This window comes from Lonchura striata, chromosome 9, assembly GCF_046129695.1.
Source record: "Lonchura striata isolate bLonStr1 chromosome 9, bLonStr1.mat, whole genome shotgun sequence".
Classification (NCBI taxonomy): Eukaryota; Metazoa; Chordata; class Aves; order Passeriformes; family Estrildidae; genus Lonchura; species Lonchura striata.
Genome location: NC_134611.1, coordinates 14,057,672 through 14,076,220, shown reverse-complemented (window position 1 = coordinate 14,076,220; position 18,549 = coordinate 14,057,672). Strand labels below are relative to the sequence as shown.

General features: G+C 44.6%; 1 protein-coding gene across 5 annotated transcripts in view; it reads right to left on the bottom strand.

Annotated features, from left to right (window-relative positions):
• ERI3 (ERI1 exoribonuclease family member 3) overlaps positions 1-17,457 on the bottom strand; it is a 129,458-nt gene extending 112,001 nt beyond the window's left edge. For 3 of the 5 annotated variants that reach the window (XR_013340444.1, XM_021528361.3, XM_021528375.3), the window contains exons 1-2: positions 17,138-17,225; positions 7,400-7,674 (exon numbers count right to left, since the gene is read on the bottom strand). Coding sequence is in view for 4 of the 5 variants with exons in the window: in XM_021528361.3 (XP_021384036.1) it covers positions 7,400-7,651 (252 nt within the window). In the remaining variant the exon portion in view is untranslated. Of the gene's footprint in view, positions 1-7,399; positions 7,675-17,111; positions 17,226-17,436 lie in introns of those variants that run through there. The other 2 variants (XM_021528352.3, XM_021528341.3) reach the window with 2 other exon arrangements.
• Positions 17,458-18,549: the final 1,092 nt, after the last annotated feature.

Here is an 18,549-nt window from a genome sequence, read left to right as displayed (position 1 = left end):
CCCCAGGCACTCACTCTATCCTCCTGTTTCATTAGTCTTATCATTGGAAAGTTTTTCCTAATGTCTAATCTGAATTTCCCTTGCTGTTGTTTAAATTCCTGACTGCTCTTCCTACCCACAGCAGACACAAGACAGAACATTGCCTTTCTCATTTTTGTAACAAAGACCTCATCTTACATACACCTCTCATCACTGCATTAAACACAACCCCAATGCCATCCAGACTGCACTCACAGCTGGTCACACTTACTGATTCTCTTATTCTCTCTCTTGAAATAGTATCTTTTTCTTCTTCCAAAGAGTATAGAATACAAAGTGAAGTACTTGATCAGCTCAAGTGCCAACAAAAGGGGAATCCATGTCTCACAAATGACACTTTTCTCCTAAACTTACCACTGTGGTCCTTGGGAGGTTTTCATGCCTGCCATTGCGCCTGAAATCTTGACAGCAGGCTCACAACACTTGTCCTGCCATTCTTAACAAAACTTTCAGTAATCATTTCCTCCCAGGCTGGTTCCTACCTCTCACCACCAGCATCATCTCTCCCTGCCAAAACCCACTAAGCTATTTTGATCCTTCCAGCAGGACCCAGACATCAAGAATAAGGCAGAATCTCCCTCTTTTCACACGTGGGATGAGAAATATAGACCATTAGACATCAACACTTCAATGTGTTTCTTCAAGCACTATTGACATATATTTAACTACCCAGCACATCTCTACTGACACAGCCAGAAGCAATTTAAGCTTGACAGTTTGGGGGAAGTTTAGCACTCAGACCAAGTTAAAAACAGCACACATACACATTTCCAAGAATTACCTCTCCACTCCAAGATGGCAACTACACTATATCCTTTTCCACATCCACTCCTCTCTATGGTAGACAAACAGCCTGTGCAGTCCCTGTTGCAGAATTATCAGATCATTTCAAGTCCCAACCTCTTCACCTGATATTGAGCAGGACAAATGATCAATGTTCGCAACAACACTAAAACATCTGGGATGGGTAGAAAGGGCACATTAGTGCATGTAAATGAATACCCAGGGTTTTACAGACATCACAACTAGCTGCTGATGACAGCACATTTCTGTCTGACAGAGAGGAACTAAATAATGTTATGAAGAGTTATTTTGCCAGCTAACAAGTGCACAGACTAACAAAGACAACACAGGGATGACTGCAGAGCAAGCTTGACAGAAAGGGGAAAAAGCCCACAAGGTTTAGGCATGTCCCACGTCCTTCTCACTAAAAGAGCCGAGTTGCATTGCTTCTTTATCAGGAAGGTTTTATTCAAAGATAAGACAAGACCACTTTAACACAGCAAAGACTATTTCCCAGGAACCATAGCAGCCTGTAAAGCACCATCCCTAAGTAGCACTAGCTGGGCACCATGCCATGAAAGAATACTGCCTAGTTTTAAAACATTATGCTGGGAGCAATGCAAAATACATCCCGTACCTCAGAAGCTGCAAAAGAGCAGCAGGCACACACTGATCATCAACAACCACACAGGGCCATGCACATGGCAGGACAAGCACAGCAAATACAAACCTGGGACACTCATTCTCTTCACTTCAGAAATGCACATGATGGCAGTATTTCAAGGAGCACATGTAGCCCTCATCAGTGCCTTTATGGAGAGGCAAACAATGCAGCAGACTTGCACATTCCTGAGCTAGCCTGGATCTTTTCTTTTCAGGGTGACTGCCACTCAACTACTTTCTGCTGTAACAACAAGTCTACTTAACTTTGCAACTTGTCACCTAAACGATGTGTAATGTTTGCACAGCTAAGGATACAGTGTTCAAACAGCACAGGTGGGAAATTGCACACTGGGATGCATAACTGATGTGGGGTCTCCGCACAGTGTGAGGGAAAGGGCAACATGACTGATTGCTTTAAAGTAGTCATCTCATCAGCCTGTCAATAACCAGCCAAAAGTTGAGCAGGTTAGGTCAGGTTAGGACTGCAGCCATTGGCCACCCAAGTGCTTGGTATTTTAGACTTGTTGCTATAATAATGCTGGGTTTATATCTTTAAATAAAAAATTGCTTTGATTTTTTTTTTTTTTCGTACATCAGAAGTCTTGCCTGGTGGTGTCATGGTTGTGCTCTCCAGGAGATTTGGGTTCAGTAACTGTTCATGTTCTCTAGCTCATCAGGTTTAAAATAAATACAGCTAATTCTGTTGCCTGAAGTCATAACCCACCCTGTCAGATTGATATGGGTCACAGCAAGGTTGTCCCCACTTACTGGGAGAATGAGGGAGGTCTCCAAGGCAAAGTGAGGCCAGGCCTGAGACACCAGGTGCAGTGTAACCTTCTAAAGATACAAGACCTAAAGAAGTTTGTTCAAAAATTCAATGCAAAGAGGAAAATCCATTTAAAAGGACTCTTATATGAACTGTTTCCTGCCACTCTAGGAATTCAAAGCATTCTGATGTAAGAACAATGGCATAATAGCCATAACTGGCAAAAGGGTTATAAATATATATATATTTACTTACTTGTAGTAAAAAGGAAAAAAATTAAAGTCACTATGTTACATGCATTTTTAACAGCATTTCTCTAGAAACAACATTTTAAGAAGCTGAATTGAGACGTAGGTAATTAAAACTATACTCAAGCCTAAGATGCATGAAAATAGGTAATTGCAGATTAATATTCCACTGTAATACTTAGGCTGAGTTAAAGTTGCCATGGGAAACAAACCTGAATTTCTTTATTTTTCAGTAACTCATGATCATCCTCAATAAAGGTTTTGGCAGGTGATTTCTAGTGCATTGAGCTTAACAGCCACACAAAAACAGTGCAAGAAGAAAGCTGCTAATGTGGGGATGTCTAGATAGAACAGGCAGGCACAGGTGCACTGCCTCTGGATTGTAACAATGTCTGTTACTGTGTAAGACACCTGCACTCCCATCCTGGCCTTCAGCTGGGATTGCCTTGATGCAATCTCCACAGAAAACCATGTGGGAAGCACACAGAAGGTACCTTGCAGCCTGCTCCCCAGCGATCCCTCCATCACCTCCTCCTGCAGCAAGTTTGAGATTTCAAGAACATATTCCTCCTACAAAGTAGCTTCAGCTATGGCTCCCAAGGCAGCTTCCCTATCCTCTATCTAGTCACCCTACGCAGAGAGCTTGGCATCTGTTGATATGGCCTAAATTTGGTGGAAATCAACATCCATTCCCATTACAAAGTCAGTCTATAAATCACAGCAGCGCAGGAGCAGAGACACGCGACTCAGCTGTCCCTGCTGAGGTAACAAGATCACGGACAGAGCAGGACAGGCAGCTGTACAGATCATCACAGCCACTCCAGCTGTACCTGCCCAGGACTGTGAGCTGGGTGTGAGACAGATGATCTGATATAACCTTCTCCTGCATTTGTACGTAATATCATCTTACAGAAAGACTGGCTCTTATTTGTTAATATACTTTTGCCAATCACAATACATACTATGATCATCTAGATTTGTTTGAACACCTAAAAAATAAATTAGTAACTGAACATCTGCTTAGTCTGTGTCAATGTTTATGGTTTTACGTTGAAATGGTGAGTGATGTTTTATATTTATTACTATATCCAGTTTAATTTGACAGCAATTATAATTCAAAATTCTCCCAAAATAACAATCTAGATGCACACTAAACAGAGTTGAAGTATCTAAGATACACTAACAAAAATATCACGATATTTTTGCATTTTAAAAGTACTGTTTAGGAGGACACAGAAAACATTGTCTGTAAACAATTTATTCTGCTTCTAGTCACAAACTTCTTCAGCAATAAGATATGAACATTTAATATTTCCCTTTACAGAGAGTTTGAAAGAGGCAAATTACTACTTCCCAAATGATTACCAATTTGAGTGAATCTGAGACAATGAACACCTGAAAAAACTGACATGAAAAAACGCAACTTTATCATTACCAAAAGCTCATTTAGCAGCTCAGCTAGTCCTACATCCAGTTCCTTCTACCAGGTCAGAGATCTGATGCTCTTCTACACTTCCAGGCATCAGACATACAGAGCTTGAATTTATTTGATTTTCATTTAAGCAGCTTTAATAGAGATAACATCATATATAGAAGGCTAATTTCAAATTCAGCTTTGAACAGATCTGATTTCTACCTTCAGACTTTTTATATTTAAAACAAATCATTTATTTTCATGCACTTGTCTGAAATTGAAGGCAAGATACTTGGCTTGGTGACTGAAAGAGGCACACCTTCTTACTTCATTAATAAAGGCAGGCACAGATCTGAGTCTGTGGAGCTGCATAACACAGTCATTGAAAGCACTGACCATCATAAACATAGGTGTCTGCAATGATGAAGGGACAAAAGAGCAAGACTCGCACTTATTAATGCATCTTCTCATGAAGCTAAAGCTCCATATGCATCCAGCTCTATAGGCTGACAGTGTATTAAAGCAGGTACTTATAAACTCTTACCAGACAGTAAAAGGAACAACTGAGAGCTGAAAAATGAAATACGCCACCATCATTCAGGGTCCACCGACCTCCACAAAATGACAGCTCCCAGCTGACCCCACTGGGCTTCGGATCACATTCCAAAGGCACAAGGTAAGCTTTAAAGAGATGCGAGAGGCCAGCCATAAACATCTCTTACTGCCAGCCTCTAATGACCTTTGGCTGGCTAAAACACTACATGACATAGACTGTGCAGTTAAAACCCCCCACACCTTCTTTTCTCTCTGGGATGGTCCCATTATTCATGCATACATCCAGAAAACCAATAAAGCTAAGCCGTTTCTATGTGTTTATAAACAAGCACTCTGATGGAGGGGCATATCCTCTGAAAGCAGTCAGAAGTCAGGGCTGCAAGGATGTTCCCATTCCTTTGTGGGTCTAGGGCAGGGAACATGAATGACCCATGATGCCTGACACAGGGTGAGTGGTAAAGCACAGGGCAGCAGCCACAAGGCACTCAGCCAGCAGTCTCAGCCACCGGAGCCACAGTGCAGATGGCTTCCCAGGGGAACCACTGTCCTTGACCCTCCTTGATCCCCATTACAGAGGCCATACCACGAGACCTCAGAGAGAGATCGGGCAATGTGAAAGGGAATGGAAATGAAGGGGTCTTCGGGCTCACAAATAAGCATGAAGGACTTCCCCAGGGATAAAGCCAGCAAAGCTGCCAGTTACAGAGGAGCACAAGTAAATACAACGGGAGGGGGGAGCAGATGTGGCAGTCACACATCTAGTGTACATAAAAAGATAGCTCTTTCAGTAGTTTCTTGTAAGAAGCCAGAATATTTTGAAGAACAGTGAATGAGAAACAGTGAATGAAATGTGCTGTATGGTGGTAAGTGAACTCTTGCAAGATTTTTAGGCTGAACTGGCTAAACTTACAGCTGTGCCTATCCACTTAAAGTAACGTGGATCACAGCTTAGCTTAGCTCTGTATACACAGCCCTTGCATCAAATCCCACTGCACTTGAATTTCATTGTACCTAGGCAGATATTAAAATAAAAGCAAAAAAATCATCAGTATCACAGTGAACATCATCACATGACCATTTCTAGCTCCCAGCTCTGACCTCAGCCCAAACCTCCAAAACCTGTCTATCAATCCTGCAGTGAAAGATCCTGTCACTAAAATTTTGCAGAAAACATCACTGAAATGCATGGCACAGTTTGCCCATCATGATATACAGCCTAACAGTGAAGAGAACAAAAGCCATGCTGGTCAACAAAGACATAAGAGGTAGGTAAGGGCATCAAATTAAGTCTCATTTTATAAACTTTCCAGATTTTGGCAGGCACCTTCAGCCTTTCCAGCTACATTGAGATCCATTTAGAAAAAGTAATTTCTTTATTTGTGAAATTAATTTGTTGGTGAGGATGTGAGGGACTGACAGCCCTTTCAACACATTATATGATGCCGACAGGCACTGAACACAACAGACTGGAAAAAAACAACACTGAAGAGCATCTCCACCTTAAAGGTGCTATCTCACCAATGAAATATATAGCAGATCTGCATTGGCCCAGACCATTACTTTCCCTGGCAAGGACTTGGGGACAAAGCTCCTTAAAACAGTAGTAATCATATTCCACTCATGCTCCTTTTTACTGCCAGCTGTAAACTAGCTCCACATGCATCATGGTTTTGCATCAAAATGTGCACAGACCAAGCCCATATCCAAAGGGACAAGGTAGATCCAATTTACAGCTTTGACAGGTCTGTGCACCCGAGGCGGAGCATGCAGGAAATAGACTGATATCTCACTTGGGGAGCGGTTAAGAGCCTGCTAGTAGAACTGGATGCAGAGCCACAATAGCCTCTCACAAAGAACCAGCAAAAGAGCAGGGAATTTGCTATCCATTCTTCAAGAAATACGAAGAACAGGCAGCACCTACCAAGGCACTACTGGGGAAAAGAGGAGTCAAGTTTGATCCCAACTTGCAGCAATCCTTTGTTAGGACAAGTGAAAGGGAACCACAGTGGCACTGGGAAATGCACCCACTGCATTGAGTCATTTCAGTAATGAGACACCACGCTGAAAACTGCTTAAGCCTTTCATATACTTGAAACAAAGCAAAAGGAAGTTGTTGTGATCCGATGCAGGTCTTACTAACACATGCAGACCAATTACTTGGCAGAGGAGGTTGAGTCCACTTTAGACCCAGAAGTTCTGTTTGTTTGCTACTAACCTAATATCAGGGTTTTTTTCCTTTTTAGTACTGTTTTCCAGTTAAAAACCAAGGCTCATCCTGATGACAACTGAGAATATCTTTACTAATCTGCTCTACAGTACTGTGGAAGAACTGTTTGCAGAAAAGTTCTGTACTTCATCTGGATCTCTGTATGTCTCAAGTGGTAGAGCACTGGAAGATCTCTCTGAAACTGAATTCTTCTCATTACACTCCAGAGTTAAAACCCAGGAAATACATCTGATCTTGCTGAAATTATCTACAAACTGCTTTTCTTCTCCACTTAGAAATACCATTATCTTGCACATATTCCCATCATTCAAAATATTCTTTTCCTAAAGCTGTTCACTACCAACAGTAGAATTTTTCCTTGCAGAATCAAATATGGCTGCTATCTATTAATGCAAGTTTCCAGCCAAAAACTTTTAGACCCTTCCATTTCAGACAAATGACAAGTATACATGACTTAAAGTTGTTTTCAGTAACACGTGAATTGTCACTTCCTTGATGGAAATCAGACTCCTTTATTCATTCCCACCAGTCCTGGCATTGCTCCTGAGACAGCAGGTGACTGGCAAGAGCCCTGAAGAACCAGCAACAGAAAGGAAGTGGGACAAACCAGAAAAAGTTAATGAGCCAGAACTGTTTTTTCCTTTTACCTCTCAGAGGAGCAGCAGCAACTTGCAAGGCAGTAATTAACAGGATTAACTATTTACCTGAGGATGAATCTGCGGTTTATCACATGTAGCCTCAAAATCCAGCACTAAGAAGTAGTGATATCTCTGTGGAGGGAAGGATGACATTGCTGCCATGGAAGCTCCAAAGCCGTGGGACGCCAGTTTCCTGCTTACGATGGAGCGGAACCCTTCGAGAACACCAGCTGGGAAGAGGGGGGACACAGCTTGTCTTGACCTTGAAAGTAAGTTTGGGGGAAACTTTGCTGCTCCAGTATGGAGAAGTGCTATCATTGAACATCCAGAGGCATCTGAAACTGAAGAGAGACTCATGTTACTCATGCACACATACATCTTATCTCTACTGCTATCTGTTCGTTGTCCTCCTCTGACAGGGATTCCCTTTGTGCTCCCCAGTGGAGGTTCCAGCATCACAAACATGAAATAACACAGTAACCTGCTCTAAGCACAACAGGTGACATTTGGATTGAGCTTAAGGTGTCCAGAATCACAGGCAACTGAAAATTAACCTCTGCAAACAATTCTAAATTAAGAACTATGAGATAAACAACAGTCATGGCTCCAGGCACCAGATGACACCCCACTGCTGAACCTCATTATAGCAGAAGAAAAAACCAACACAAACCAACTAAAACACAAAATATCGAAGTCCTGCTGAAATTTCTGAGGCCTTTTATCTGTTCATATACAATGCAGTTTCTGATACATGGTAAAAATCAAACAGAGCAATGCACATACCAATACTACAACTTATCCAAACAGCTTCACCCTGAAACATCTGCCAGTTGCACCAAAACATGGCACTTCCATTACAAATCCAGGTGGCTGGTGGCTGGAAAGCTCCTCCCCAAGAAAGTTCTTGTTTGCTTTGTATACAAGATTTCTCAGAGGTGTGATTTTAGTGCTACACTCCACTTCTAATTTCAGGTATTTCTCTCAGAGGAGGCTATCAGTTCAACTAATCAAATGCAGGGACTGCAGGAAGTGTAAAATGCAAGCAGGGCTCTATAGGCTATGGCCTTCCTCCCAAAGAAATACAAAAATCTTCTTAGCCATCACCTTCTGAAATTTTCATCTAACAAACTATTAAATAAATTACATTATCCATATTGAGACTACCTGGATTTTGCCTCCTGCTACTTCTCTTCTAAAACTTTGCAGGAAAAAGTTGCCAGGATTGTCACTATGCAGGATGGGTCAGCCTCAGGGCTGTTAATAGATCTACAGGGCTGAGAATTCAAGACCAGTTCATGGTGTTACATGGTTGGGTGCAGGGACTGATAGCTAAACAAGCAAATTGCACCAACTCAGTCCTCTTGAAAAAGGGTAAGAATACCCCCTCTAATTGTGTATGCATATATATACATACACATCATGCTACGTAAGATATTTAAATCTATCCTCACGGCTAGTCCCACTGCTTGTGGAAGAATTCCATCGCTTGACATGCCACCCACCTTCCTTTTATGAGCATGGCTCCCCCAACCTGTGCTGGCTTTTTGCTCTGCCATGAAGGGATGGAAGCACCCACCGTGAGATAAAGTGGCCACAGCAAAACGGGCACTTGCTGCTCATGAACAAAGTCACTGTTTGCACAAAAGACAGCATTTGCTCTTTCCCATCCGTTAGTCCGTCAGGTAAATAATGCACGTGCCAAAACACACACTTAATGAGGTAAATAATATGCCTTGAATAACAGTTAAATCTGTATTTACCTGCGAGACCAGAGAAACTCGGAAGGACCAGATTAGGAGATAATTGCAGCTAAGTAGGTTGTGTGCTTCGAGTAAACATGCATTTGGTAACCTTCCCTTTCCAAGCTTTTGAGTGAAAGGCAAAAATAAAAGTTGAAATGTTTAAGACCAAACCAGTCCTCACACTGCCAATTCTACAGCATATATGCATTGCCCCTGCCTCAAGGCTTTCATGTTTTGAAGGTGTTTGCTTTGTTAAAGCAGTGTGCTAGACAGCAGGTACCTCAAAAACTCAAAGCCCAAGTTGCAAAACCAAAAATGAAGAGCCCAACATGGCATTTATCTTAAAGGGCTTCAGTTCTACCTATTGCTTTTTCATCTTTAGCTTTGGCTGTCATTCATAAACACATTACAGCCAAAAAGAAGTCACTTATATTTTCTTTAACATGTGCCAGATAAAAGATTTTTAAGGTATATATGCTTTAAATCTTCTAAGTCTAAAGGGCCATCACAACAAATATCTCGCAGAATAAAGCAGCTTGTAAGTTAGTTGCAGGAAAAACTGGTCTTTAGCCTACTGCATCAAATAAAACACACAGTTGGCGAGGGGGAGGCAGACAGGCTTCAACCCCTATATCAAACACAGCAATAAAATGTGTATTATGCACCCACCCACAGCAAGATCTCTTCTCTAATGTATCTTAACTGGCAAGACCTGGGTATCTGACATGGACCCCATGAATCTTCAGGCTGGCTTGCACCACACACAGTGGTGCAGAGGTTTCCAAGCCACTGAATCCATGGCAAAGGTAAACCAGCCACCTTGGCAGGATTCAGGCACATCCCCACGCAGGCACAGCAGCACCATGCCAGACCCTGGCATGGCAGGTCAGGGTCACAAAAGTACCATGCAACATCCGTGGAGGAAATTATCAGCCACCATCTAGTGTCTGTTTACACTAACAGCTTCTGCAGTGGTCCACATCTAGCAGCAGGATCAGGCTCCCCATCCCAAAAGCAGCCTTCCTCCTCACTCTCCTGTGTAGTAGAGGGAGCAGTGCTCCGAACAAAGGTGCATGAGTGGGGTATTGCATGTGGATTTCCCTACACAGGCAGCATACAAACAAGGGTAACCCCACTGCAAACTCTGCACCTTCAGCCAAATGAAGTTTTAACGGTATGTTTACACAGCCACTGCTCTGGGTGCCCTGGGAAGACCTCGCATCATCTTCTTTGGCAAGGTCAGAGTGCCTCAGAGCACAAGATAGCTGGTGAGCAAACACACTTTATTAGATGTCATGTAAAGCATTTATAATGGCTATGACAATGCAAAGCACTAGTAATTATCCTGTACTTTTTTCCAAGAGAAAACGATGCAAGCAATGCAGCTTCAAAAATTAAAAACCCAGCTCTAGCCATATAAATCCACATGTTCAGTGATTCCATTTCCAAACCTACATAAAACACCATATATATATTTCTTATACACACAGGATCAGATTATAATCTCAGACAGTGCAAGCTGTCACATCTGGCAGTCAACCCTACTAGGTTAATATTTCATATCACACAGCTCAAATTCCTCACACAGATATGTATAAAATGTAATGGGACCATGAACTGAGGTTGGACCTCAGGAATTATTTTGACAGATTGTACACAGACCTAGGAAAATATGACAGCACTTTACATTTGCTACACCCAGTAAGATGGGAAATGGCCATATGTGGTGGGTTTCAGATGGAACATAGTTTGTGTTCTGTGCTTTCTAACACTGTGTGTCCCTTATGACAGTACTGGCTAAAATCAGCATCTATATTTTAAAAATAAATTAAGAAAAAAATGTTCTCTGGACATCAGCTGCAGGTACTAAGACAAGTTCAGGCTGACCACAGCTCTTGCTTCTTTAGCAGTCCAAGCACATGGCACTAAAGCACGACAGTTTGATCACCAGTAAGGAAGGAAAGCCAAGAGAAAAGCAAGTGTCAGCTGTAGCCATCAGCTTTGCCAGGGGCCCCACTGAGTGTGAAGCGGAGAATTTGCACTGGCGGCTGTTGCACGCCAGGCTTCCTGCTGGGAAAGTTGCTTAGGGACAACCAAAGCGGCAAGGAACAAGACAGGGAACTCCTGCCACGTGAAGAATGCTGGTGACAAGAGCCAGCAGGGCAGCCCAAAGCCACAGAGAGATGTGCACCACTCAAGCTCCAGAGGAGTCAAATTCGTCAATGGCAGGACAAATTAGCCTACTAAGAACTTGAGCTCACTGATTCCTGGCACATAAGATAAATATGAACTTTTTACAACTACATCTAATTAAAATTAGTTTGCCTCTGAGCCCAAAATATTCCCTTTTACTTTCCAGCTTGATAAACTGAGTAGGGAAGGGGCAGGAAGACAACACCTAACTTCACATTGGTGGGGTGACCAAGAAATTAAATTTTATGAGAGCCTTCACTTACATATTAAATTACTTTGTTATGACAAGACAGCCCTCCACCATACTACAAAGCACACAAACAAGAAACCCCCCACTAACCTAAAGCATAAGAGAAACTGAAATTAAAAAATAAAAGCAAGCAAGCTCTGGGAGTAAAATGCTTCAGTTTATTACTTGTGCAAAACCTGTGTAGGGGCAGCTGTGACTCCTGGCCTCCAACAGACAACTGAACTCAAGGCTAGAGCAACAAAAACCAATCAAAAATGTAAGTCAGGTTTGTCTATTTTATTGAATTACGGAGGGGAAAAAAGTTAGGGCAATAGAGATGCTTTCTGTAGAACAAAATTGCACACATTTAGCAACACCTGGAACACAGTATAACAAAAAAATGTAGGACTTCAATTTTGGTAGCTGTTCAAATGCATACTCAGAGGTCAAATGTGAGCCCATATTTCACTTGTGTGAAAATATAACTGAAGAACAATAGAGATAACTCAGGGTGTTTTTTAATCAACCTTAACCTAAACCCAAGTATTTCATTAGATGATCTACAGTACAAAAATGGCAGCACCTGGCTAGTCTGTGAGGCAGGAAACAAGAGACTATGAACAAGACCAGCTTATCCACTCTCACCACTCAAACTTGCAAAAAAAAATTCCAACCAACATAAAGTAAAACAAATAACAAAAGACAAAGCTTTTAGAACTGTTTAATAAAGTAACACAATTTTAGACAGGTAGATTTGCTTCTTTCTTTAATTTGTTAACCTCACAGTATCATCACTTGAACATGAGAACAGTACACTTCATGGCTGCACTCCCTTCATGTTTGGCTGGTTTTGTCTCCGGCACTGCTAGACAACCACGCCTGTGTTTTGGAAAATTTGTAATGTCATGGCACGTCTATATGCTGCCCCATCATCACTCTGCTCAGATACAACTTGGCATTCATCATTTTCTTTTTACAGTACTCCACAATCACACGCAGGCTCTTCCCACTACAGATGAGGAGGTCCCTGTTCTCAAGAACTTACAGTCTAAAATTAGAAGCAATACAAGTGAGGGGAACAACAGAAAAGAATGAGGGGTACAGGAGGAGAGTTGGGCAACTGCTCATCTGGGAGAAACATGCATCTGGGTAGGTCAACTGAAAAAAATAATTCACCCTATACAGGCAGTGGTTTCCCTCTGTATGGTCATTATGGAAGAGATAAGTGAACATGGAAAGGGCTGACTAAAGGATGGAGGGCTCTTGGGTTAAGGAAGGTCTCTCCCATTTCTTGAGCTCATTCTTGCCGCTGGGTTCCTTGGCTGATTTGTCAAAGGCACGACCACACATGTCAGAGCACCAGAATCTCTTCCATTGTGACATCACAGACGCGATGGCTTGTGAGATCACAATGTGCAAGGCCGAAGGCGCTGATTACTTAGGGAAGCACTTGCTGGAGCTATGGCACCCTACAAAGCTGGGAAACAAACACATCTCAGTTCACTTGACAACACAGCAAAACCCACATGAGACTCCACACCAGCAGGACACGAATTTGTCTGAACAGACCACCCAGAAGCCATCCCAAAGATGCACAGTACAATTCCACTCCAATTTTATTAGGCCACCTCTGCTAGGCAACCCACTTTCGTCAGCTCCTTGACTGGTCTCCTAAGACAGGCTTTGCTGTGTATTTTTAAACCTTCTCCAAGAGTAACTGCAGATGAGCAAACGGGTCTAAGCTGGAGTCTGAAGAAGTTCCACACAGCAAAGGACTGGTCACTTAGAAGAAACGTAGAGAAAGGAAAGAACAAAAATTAAAACAAAGAAGCAATAACAGGGACATATACAGCAAAAGCCAAAGAGGAAGAACAGATTTGCTATTAAGGAAAAGAACAATTGCACAGGATCAGACCAAAAATCCTCTAGTCCAGTCTCCTGCCTCTGCCTGGGAGCCATAAGAAAATGCATCAGTGTGAAACTACACAAAATGAGGTTAACCAAGCCAACAGTTCTGGGAGGCCAAAAGGAGGCAGGCCTGTCCTTCCCTCTTAGTCTTATTCTCCTGCTGATTACGTTACACCAGTTCCAGAGCATGTCTGGCCCTTCTGTGAGCCGATTCAACCACAGCAACCTATAGAAGGACTAACATAGCCAGAATAAAACACAATTAAAACAAGATAGTTTCTGGCTGGTTTAGTGAGACAAATTAGCTCAGAGACAGGCTGGATGAATACCAGAGCTCAAAGAAGAGGATGAGCCCACACTGGCAGAAGCAGGAATGAGATGAGCCACTGGGGCTGTTGGTCAGCTCAGCCACTCACCAAACCATGTACTCAGACAAGGACAGAGACACCTGGGATAACATGGCACTTTGCAGAGAATGGAGAAGTTATCTTGGCTCTAGCAGCACAGACACATTAAACTTGAATTCACAAAGCCCATCAGACCATCCTGCCTGGACCCTCATGTAATGCTGGCCCTAAAGTTTCCAATTCCTTAGTCAAACCCAAAGGCTTGAACATCTTTCAGAAAAGTTTCTGGCCTTGAATTGCAGCATGAAGAATGGAGGTTCCCCTCTACCTTCAGACGGCTCATTTCAATGGTCAATCCATTTGCTGTCAAAAAATAACACGTCTTAGTTTCATTCAAACTTTCCCAGCCCTGGTCTTTGAGATAAGTTTTGAAATTTATGGCACTTCAGTGCTCTCAATGCTCAGCACAGCTCCCAGTGCCAGGAGCTAGAGATTTGTAGCTACTACACATCTAGTCAGTAAAAGCTGCTATTGCACATTGGCCTAATTTAGTGGAAAGGAGACATAGTAGGCCACCCTTTGTTTAATGGTATCTGGCACACATAATTACTTTATTTTCATATACATGAATGCCACAGTTGTTCAAACCACTTATACAGCTGCACACCTTTGTTATCTGAAAAATGAAGATTAACACCTGAGAGTGCCAAATCAATCTCAGCCTGGATTTGGGGAAACAAGATTTGCATTGCTCAATACACTGGTAATTTTGATCTTCACAAATGTGCTCTAAAAGTGTTAAAAGGAAGCCCCATAAAAGCTCTGTCCTCGTACACTGGCAATGGCTCCAAGCAGGGTAGCAGCTACAGTGGGGCATGGTTTCCACACAACCCAGCCTCAACCCAGAAAAGCTGCCAAGGAAGATGCTGTCTCTAATATTCAACCACAGGAAAAAAAAAAAAAAATTGTAACAAATACAGCTGAAATTTAAGAATTTTTTTTTTCATTAGAAGAGAAGTATCTTTACAACACATCTAGGGAGAACATTTCAGCTGGCCTCAGGTGAGCTGAGATCACTTCTCTTAGGGCAGGGAAATGGTTCAAATGGCCCCTAGCACAGCTAGCACCTCTGCTCTAGGTTATGTCTTGACCAGTTCTTCCCTTATTCCCCTGCTTGCTATGGCACCATACTGGTGTTTTAGCTCATCGCTACCAGAGTGAAACACCAGGAGTCCCAGCAGCACCATTTCTAGCAAATATACCTGCTTCAGATCCAAAACAGACTTGTGACAAAAGCAGAGTTGCTTACAGCCTTCCATGCTCTCCTGTAAACCCAGGCACAGTGGGCAGTCCTGCACCATTTACCTGGATGTCACCATACCTGCACTCCACAGCCTTGGGGCCCTCCACTGCAGGTGGCCACAGGACTGACACAGAGACACGGTGAAATGCATATACTTCACACATTTAAGCATCTTCCAGAACTCTATTTCCAAAATTTAAGGAGGTTAAAAAGAAAATAAAATCAAGGCCTACCGCAGTTAACAGAATCAAAACAAGATAAGCACCAAACCAGCTGTAATCAGGCCCTCTAAAGAAAGCAAACTGAAGCATCTCTTAAGTGCAGAACAGAAACTTTAGGCCCTATCAGTGTTTATTCAATCCAAGGTCTTCTTTATTTAGCATCCGGAATATAGGCATTTTTAAAAAGGCTTTAATCACTTTCTTCTTTTGGACTTTGGTACCACTCAAATCTGTTTAGACACACTAACTTTACCAAAAAAAAAAAAAAAAAATCAAACAAAAAAAAATCAAACCACACACACTATTCATGTAGCGCAACCCAAAGTTTGAGACGAACAAGAATGTATAAAAGGGCCATAAGGCCACTCTTTGAAAGAAAGCAAACATTTAGCCCACATTGTAAATTAATGTGAAAATCCAGTTGCAAAGAGCAGAATTCAGTGCTTCAAAATGGAAACAAAAATATCTGAAATAAAAAACACCATCTGAAATCAAATTTCCCAAGCCTACACAGTGGGGACTAACCAATTAGACTTTAAACATACTACTGTATTTCAGTATAACTCATTCTTGGACAAAAGTTCAGATGCCAACTTTAATATCAAGCTATCTGAGACGCTACAATGTTGCAAAAAGACACTACAGGACAAAATCTATTCAAAGTTACCATTAGAAAGAAATCAGATAAAATCCTCAAACAGCTGTTAACAGCATCTGATGGGACAAGTGCTTTGGAGATGTACCTTTCTGGAGCCCTGTATACCTCATCCTTCCTGAGACACAGTGCAAGCATTAACATATTAAAAAAGTTGCTGGTCCCCTTGCATCACAGCTGAAAGAGTATCATCAAGAGTTTAGACTAAACAGCAGCTGCCAATCCACCATCTCTGGAACCAAAAGCTCAATAAAGAAACTAGATAAGTAAAGAAGTAGCAAAACAAATGTCACACTTATTAGCAAACAGGCCAGCAATGACTACGTAAATCCACCAGACACAGGACTTGCAAAAGACAGAACATAAGCAGTAAATGACAACACCTCTTCATACATCTCAGTTTGTAAGAAACACCTGTAACAGCATAGCAGCAAGAAGAGAAAAGGAGAAGAAATTCCTACTGCCACTGAAGAAACAAGCAAACAGACTGTACTCCTAAGCTTTCTCAAGTTTACTTCACTCTCCAGATCTGAGACAGGTGAACAGTTCAAGCCCACAGTGTAAAAAATATATTAAAACAAAACAAAACAAAAAAAACCCTCCTACTCCCTCATTCCCTCCACCTATGAACCTCCAAATCCCAAAACATTAAAAAACCCCTTGCTGCTGCTGCTGCCTCCAGCTCAGCCCGTGCCCACTCCCCGGGCAGACGGGCTGTTTTCCATTCCTCAAGCCCTGAAAGCGACTGATCGGGCTGCAGCCGGGACCTGGGGGGCTGCTGCCACAGCCAGCCCCCAGAGCTCCCCCCGGGGCCGCCCCGGGGCGCGGAGGGCCCGGCAGCCCCGGCGTCGAGCGGGCGAGGCGCGGCCCCCCGCGCCCTCCTCTCGGGCCGGGGCCGCCCCCGGTCCTCACCGGCACCCCCGCCTCGCCCGGCCCGGCCCGGCCCGCGGCCCCACGCCCCCGGTTCGAGCCCCGCCGCCGGGCCGCGGCCCCGCTCCGCGCCGGGCCTTTCCCCCCGCCCCGGGCCACGGCGGCCCCGCGTCTCCGCCAGGCCTGCGGGGCCCCCGCGCCCGCCGGGCCCCGCAGGGCCGGGCCGAGGCGCCGCCCGCCTCCCGCACCACCCCCGCGGTGGAGCCGCCCCGGGCCGGCCGGGCCGGGCCCCGCGCCCCGCACTCCGCACCACGAGTGCCCGGCACCGCCACTCACCGCCCGCACTCTGACCCCCGACCCCGCGCTGAGCGGCAGCGCCGCCGCCCAACCGCAGCGCCGCCCGCCGCCGCCGGGGGCGGGGCTTCCGACCCGCCGCGCCCCCTCGCGCAGCCGCGCGCCTCGCGCCGCCCCGCGGGGCATGCTGGGGGTCGTAGTTCTCTCCGGCCGGCCCCGCCGCGTGGCCGCGCCTCGACGCCGCGCCGGGTCCCCGGGCGCTGAGGCCCACCCCCGTGCCCGCCGGAATATCTCCTCTCCCCGCAGACCGACTCCTCGTCTGCCCCGGGGCCACCATTTACCCGCCTTGTGTCCTCAAAGGCCATCCCACCGTGTCGCCAGGACACCTCCTCCTACTCCTGCTGCCTCCGCGCTTCTGTGTTCACTCGTCCCTCTTAGCCGAAACCTGTGTCTGAACCGTGCCCGGTCTTTTCTTGACACCCCTGAGCTGTGGCACCTCCTCCCCACTCACACGGCTGGCACCCTGAGCCAGGATGTATCAGATCTCGCTGGCTGTCACACTGCAAGGGCTCTGAGCCCCATCCCTGCCAGCTGTGCAGGAACAGCCGGGAGGTCATGCATTGTCCCTCTCTGGAGATGAAATGAACAGGGCTTATGCCTTTATTTATGTTCAGCTCTTTATTAAAAAGATCAGCTGGGCAGGGAGCTCGACACAGAGCTCACCCCCGCTGTTGTGGCTTTCCCGGTAGCCAAAGGGTGAGAAGGCTGCAGAGTCTGTCCCTGAAGTCTTCGTGGCACACTGGTAGCAGGAAGTGAAGAGGTGTCCAGTCTGTATCTGAAGTCCTCTGTCCTCCTGGCTCACTGGTAGCCAAAGGGTGAGGAGATGTGCAGAGCCTGTTCCTGAAGTCCAGCAGCAGCTATCCCTCTCCTTCCCTCCTGGTAACACCAGGAAGAGCTGCTTCTTTGTTCCTGCTTCCCACAGCCCAGTCCAGTCCAGTCCTCTGTAAGCTATGGTGACAGGTCAAACATTGACTATGGATGTGGTTCCCTTTTCCCTAACCAGCACACCCGTCCAGCCCCCTCCATTGTTCATAACAGAGACATGCAAGACACACCTGGAAGCGTTCCTCTGTCACCTCCCCTGGTGACCCTGCCTTGGCAAGGGAATTGGACTAGATGATCTCTAGGGATCCCTTCCAACCCCAACAATTCTGTGATTCTCTGAGCTTACCTGCGATGATACCTAATCTTTAGCCTACTGATGCATCCATAACTCTTGGAATCTCAGCTGCGATGACAAGTGTTCTAGCTGGGGCCATTCCCTGCTATTCATTGCTTCCTTCCCCGCTTCTCACCTTAACTCACACCTCCACACTTCAAGCCAGCAGCTCCTTTGCACACCCCTGATACTCCTCATATGTGTGATGAACAAACTCAGAGCACTGAGCCATGCA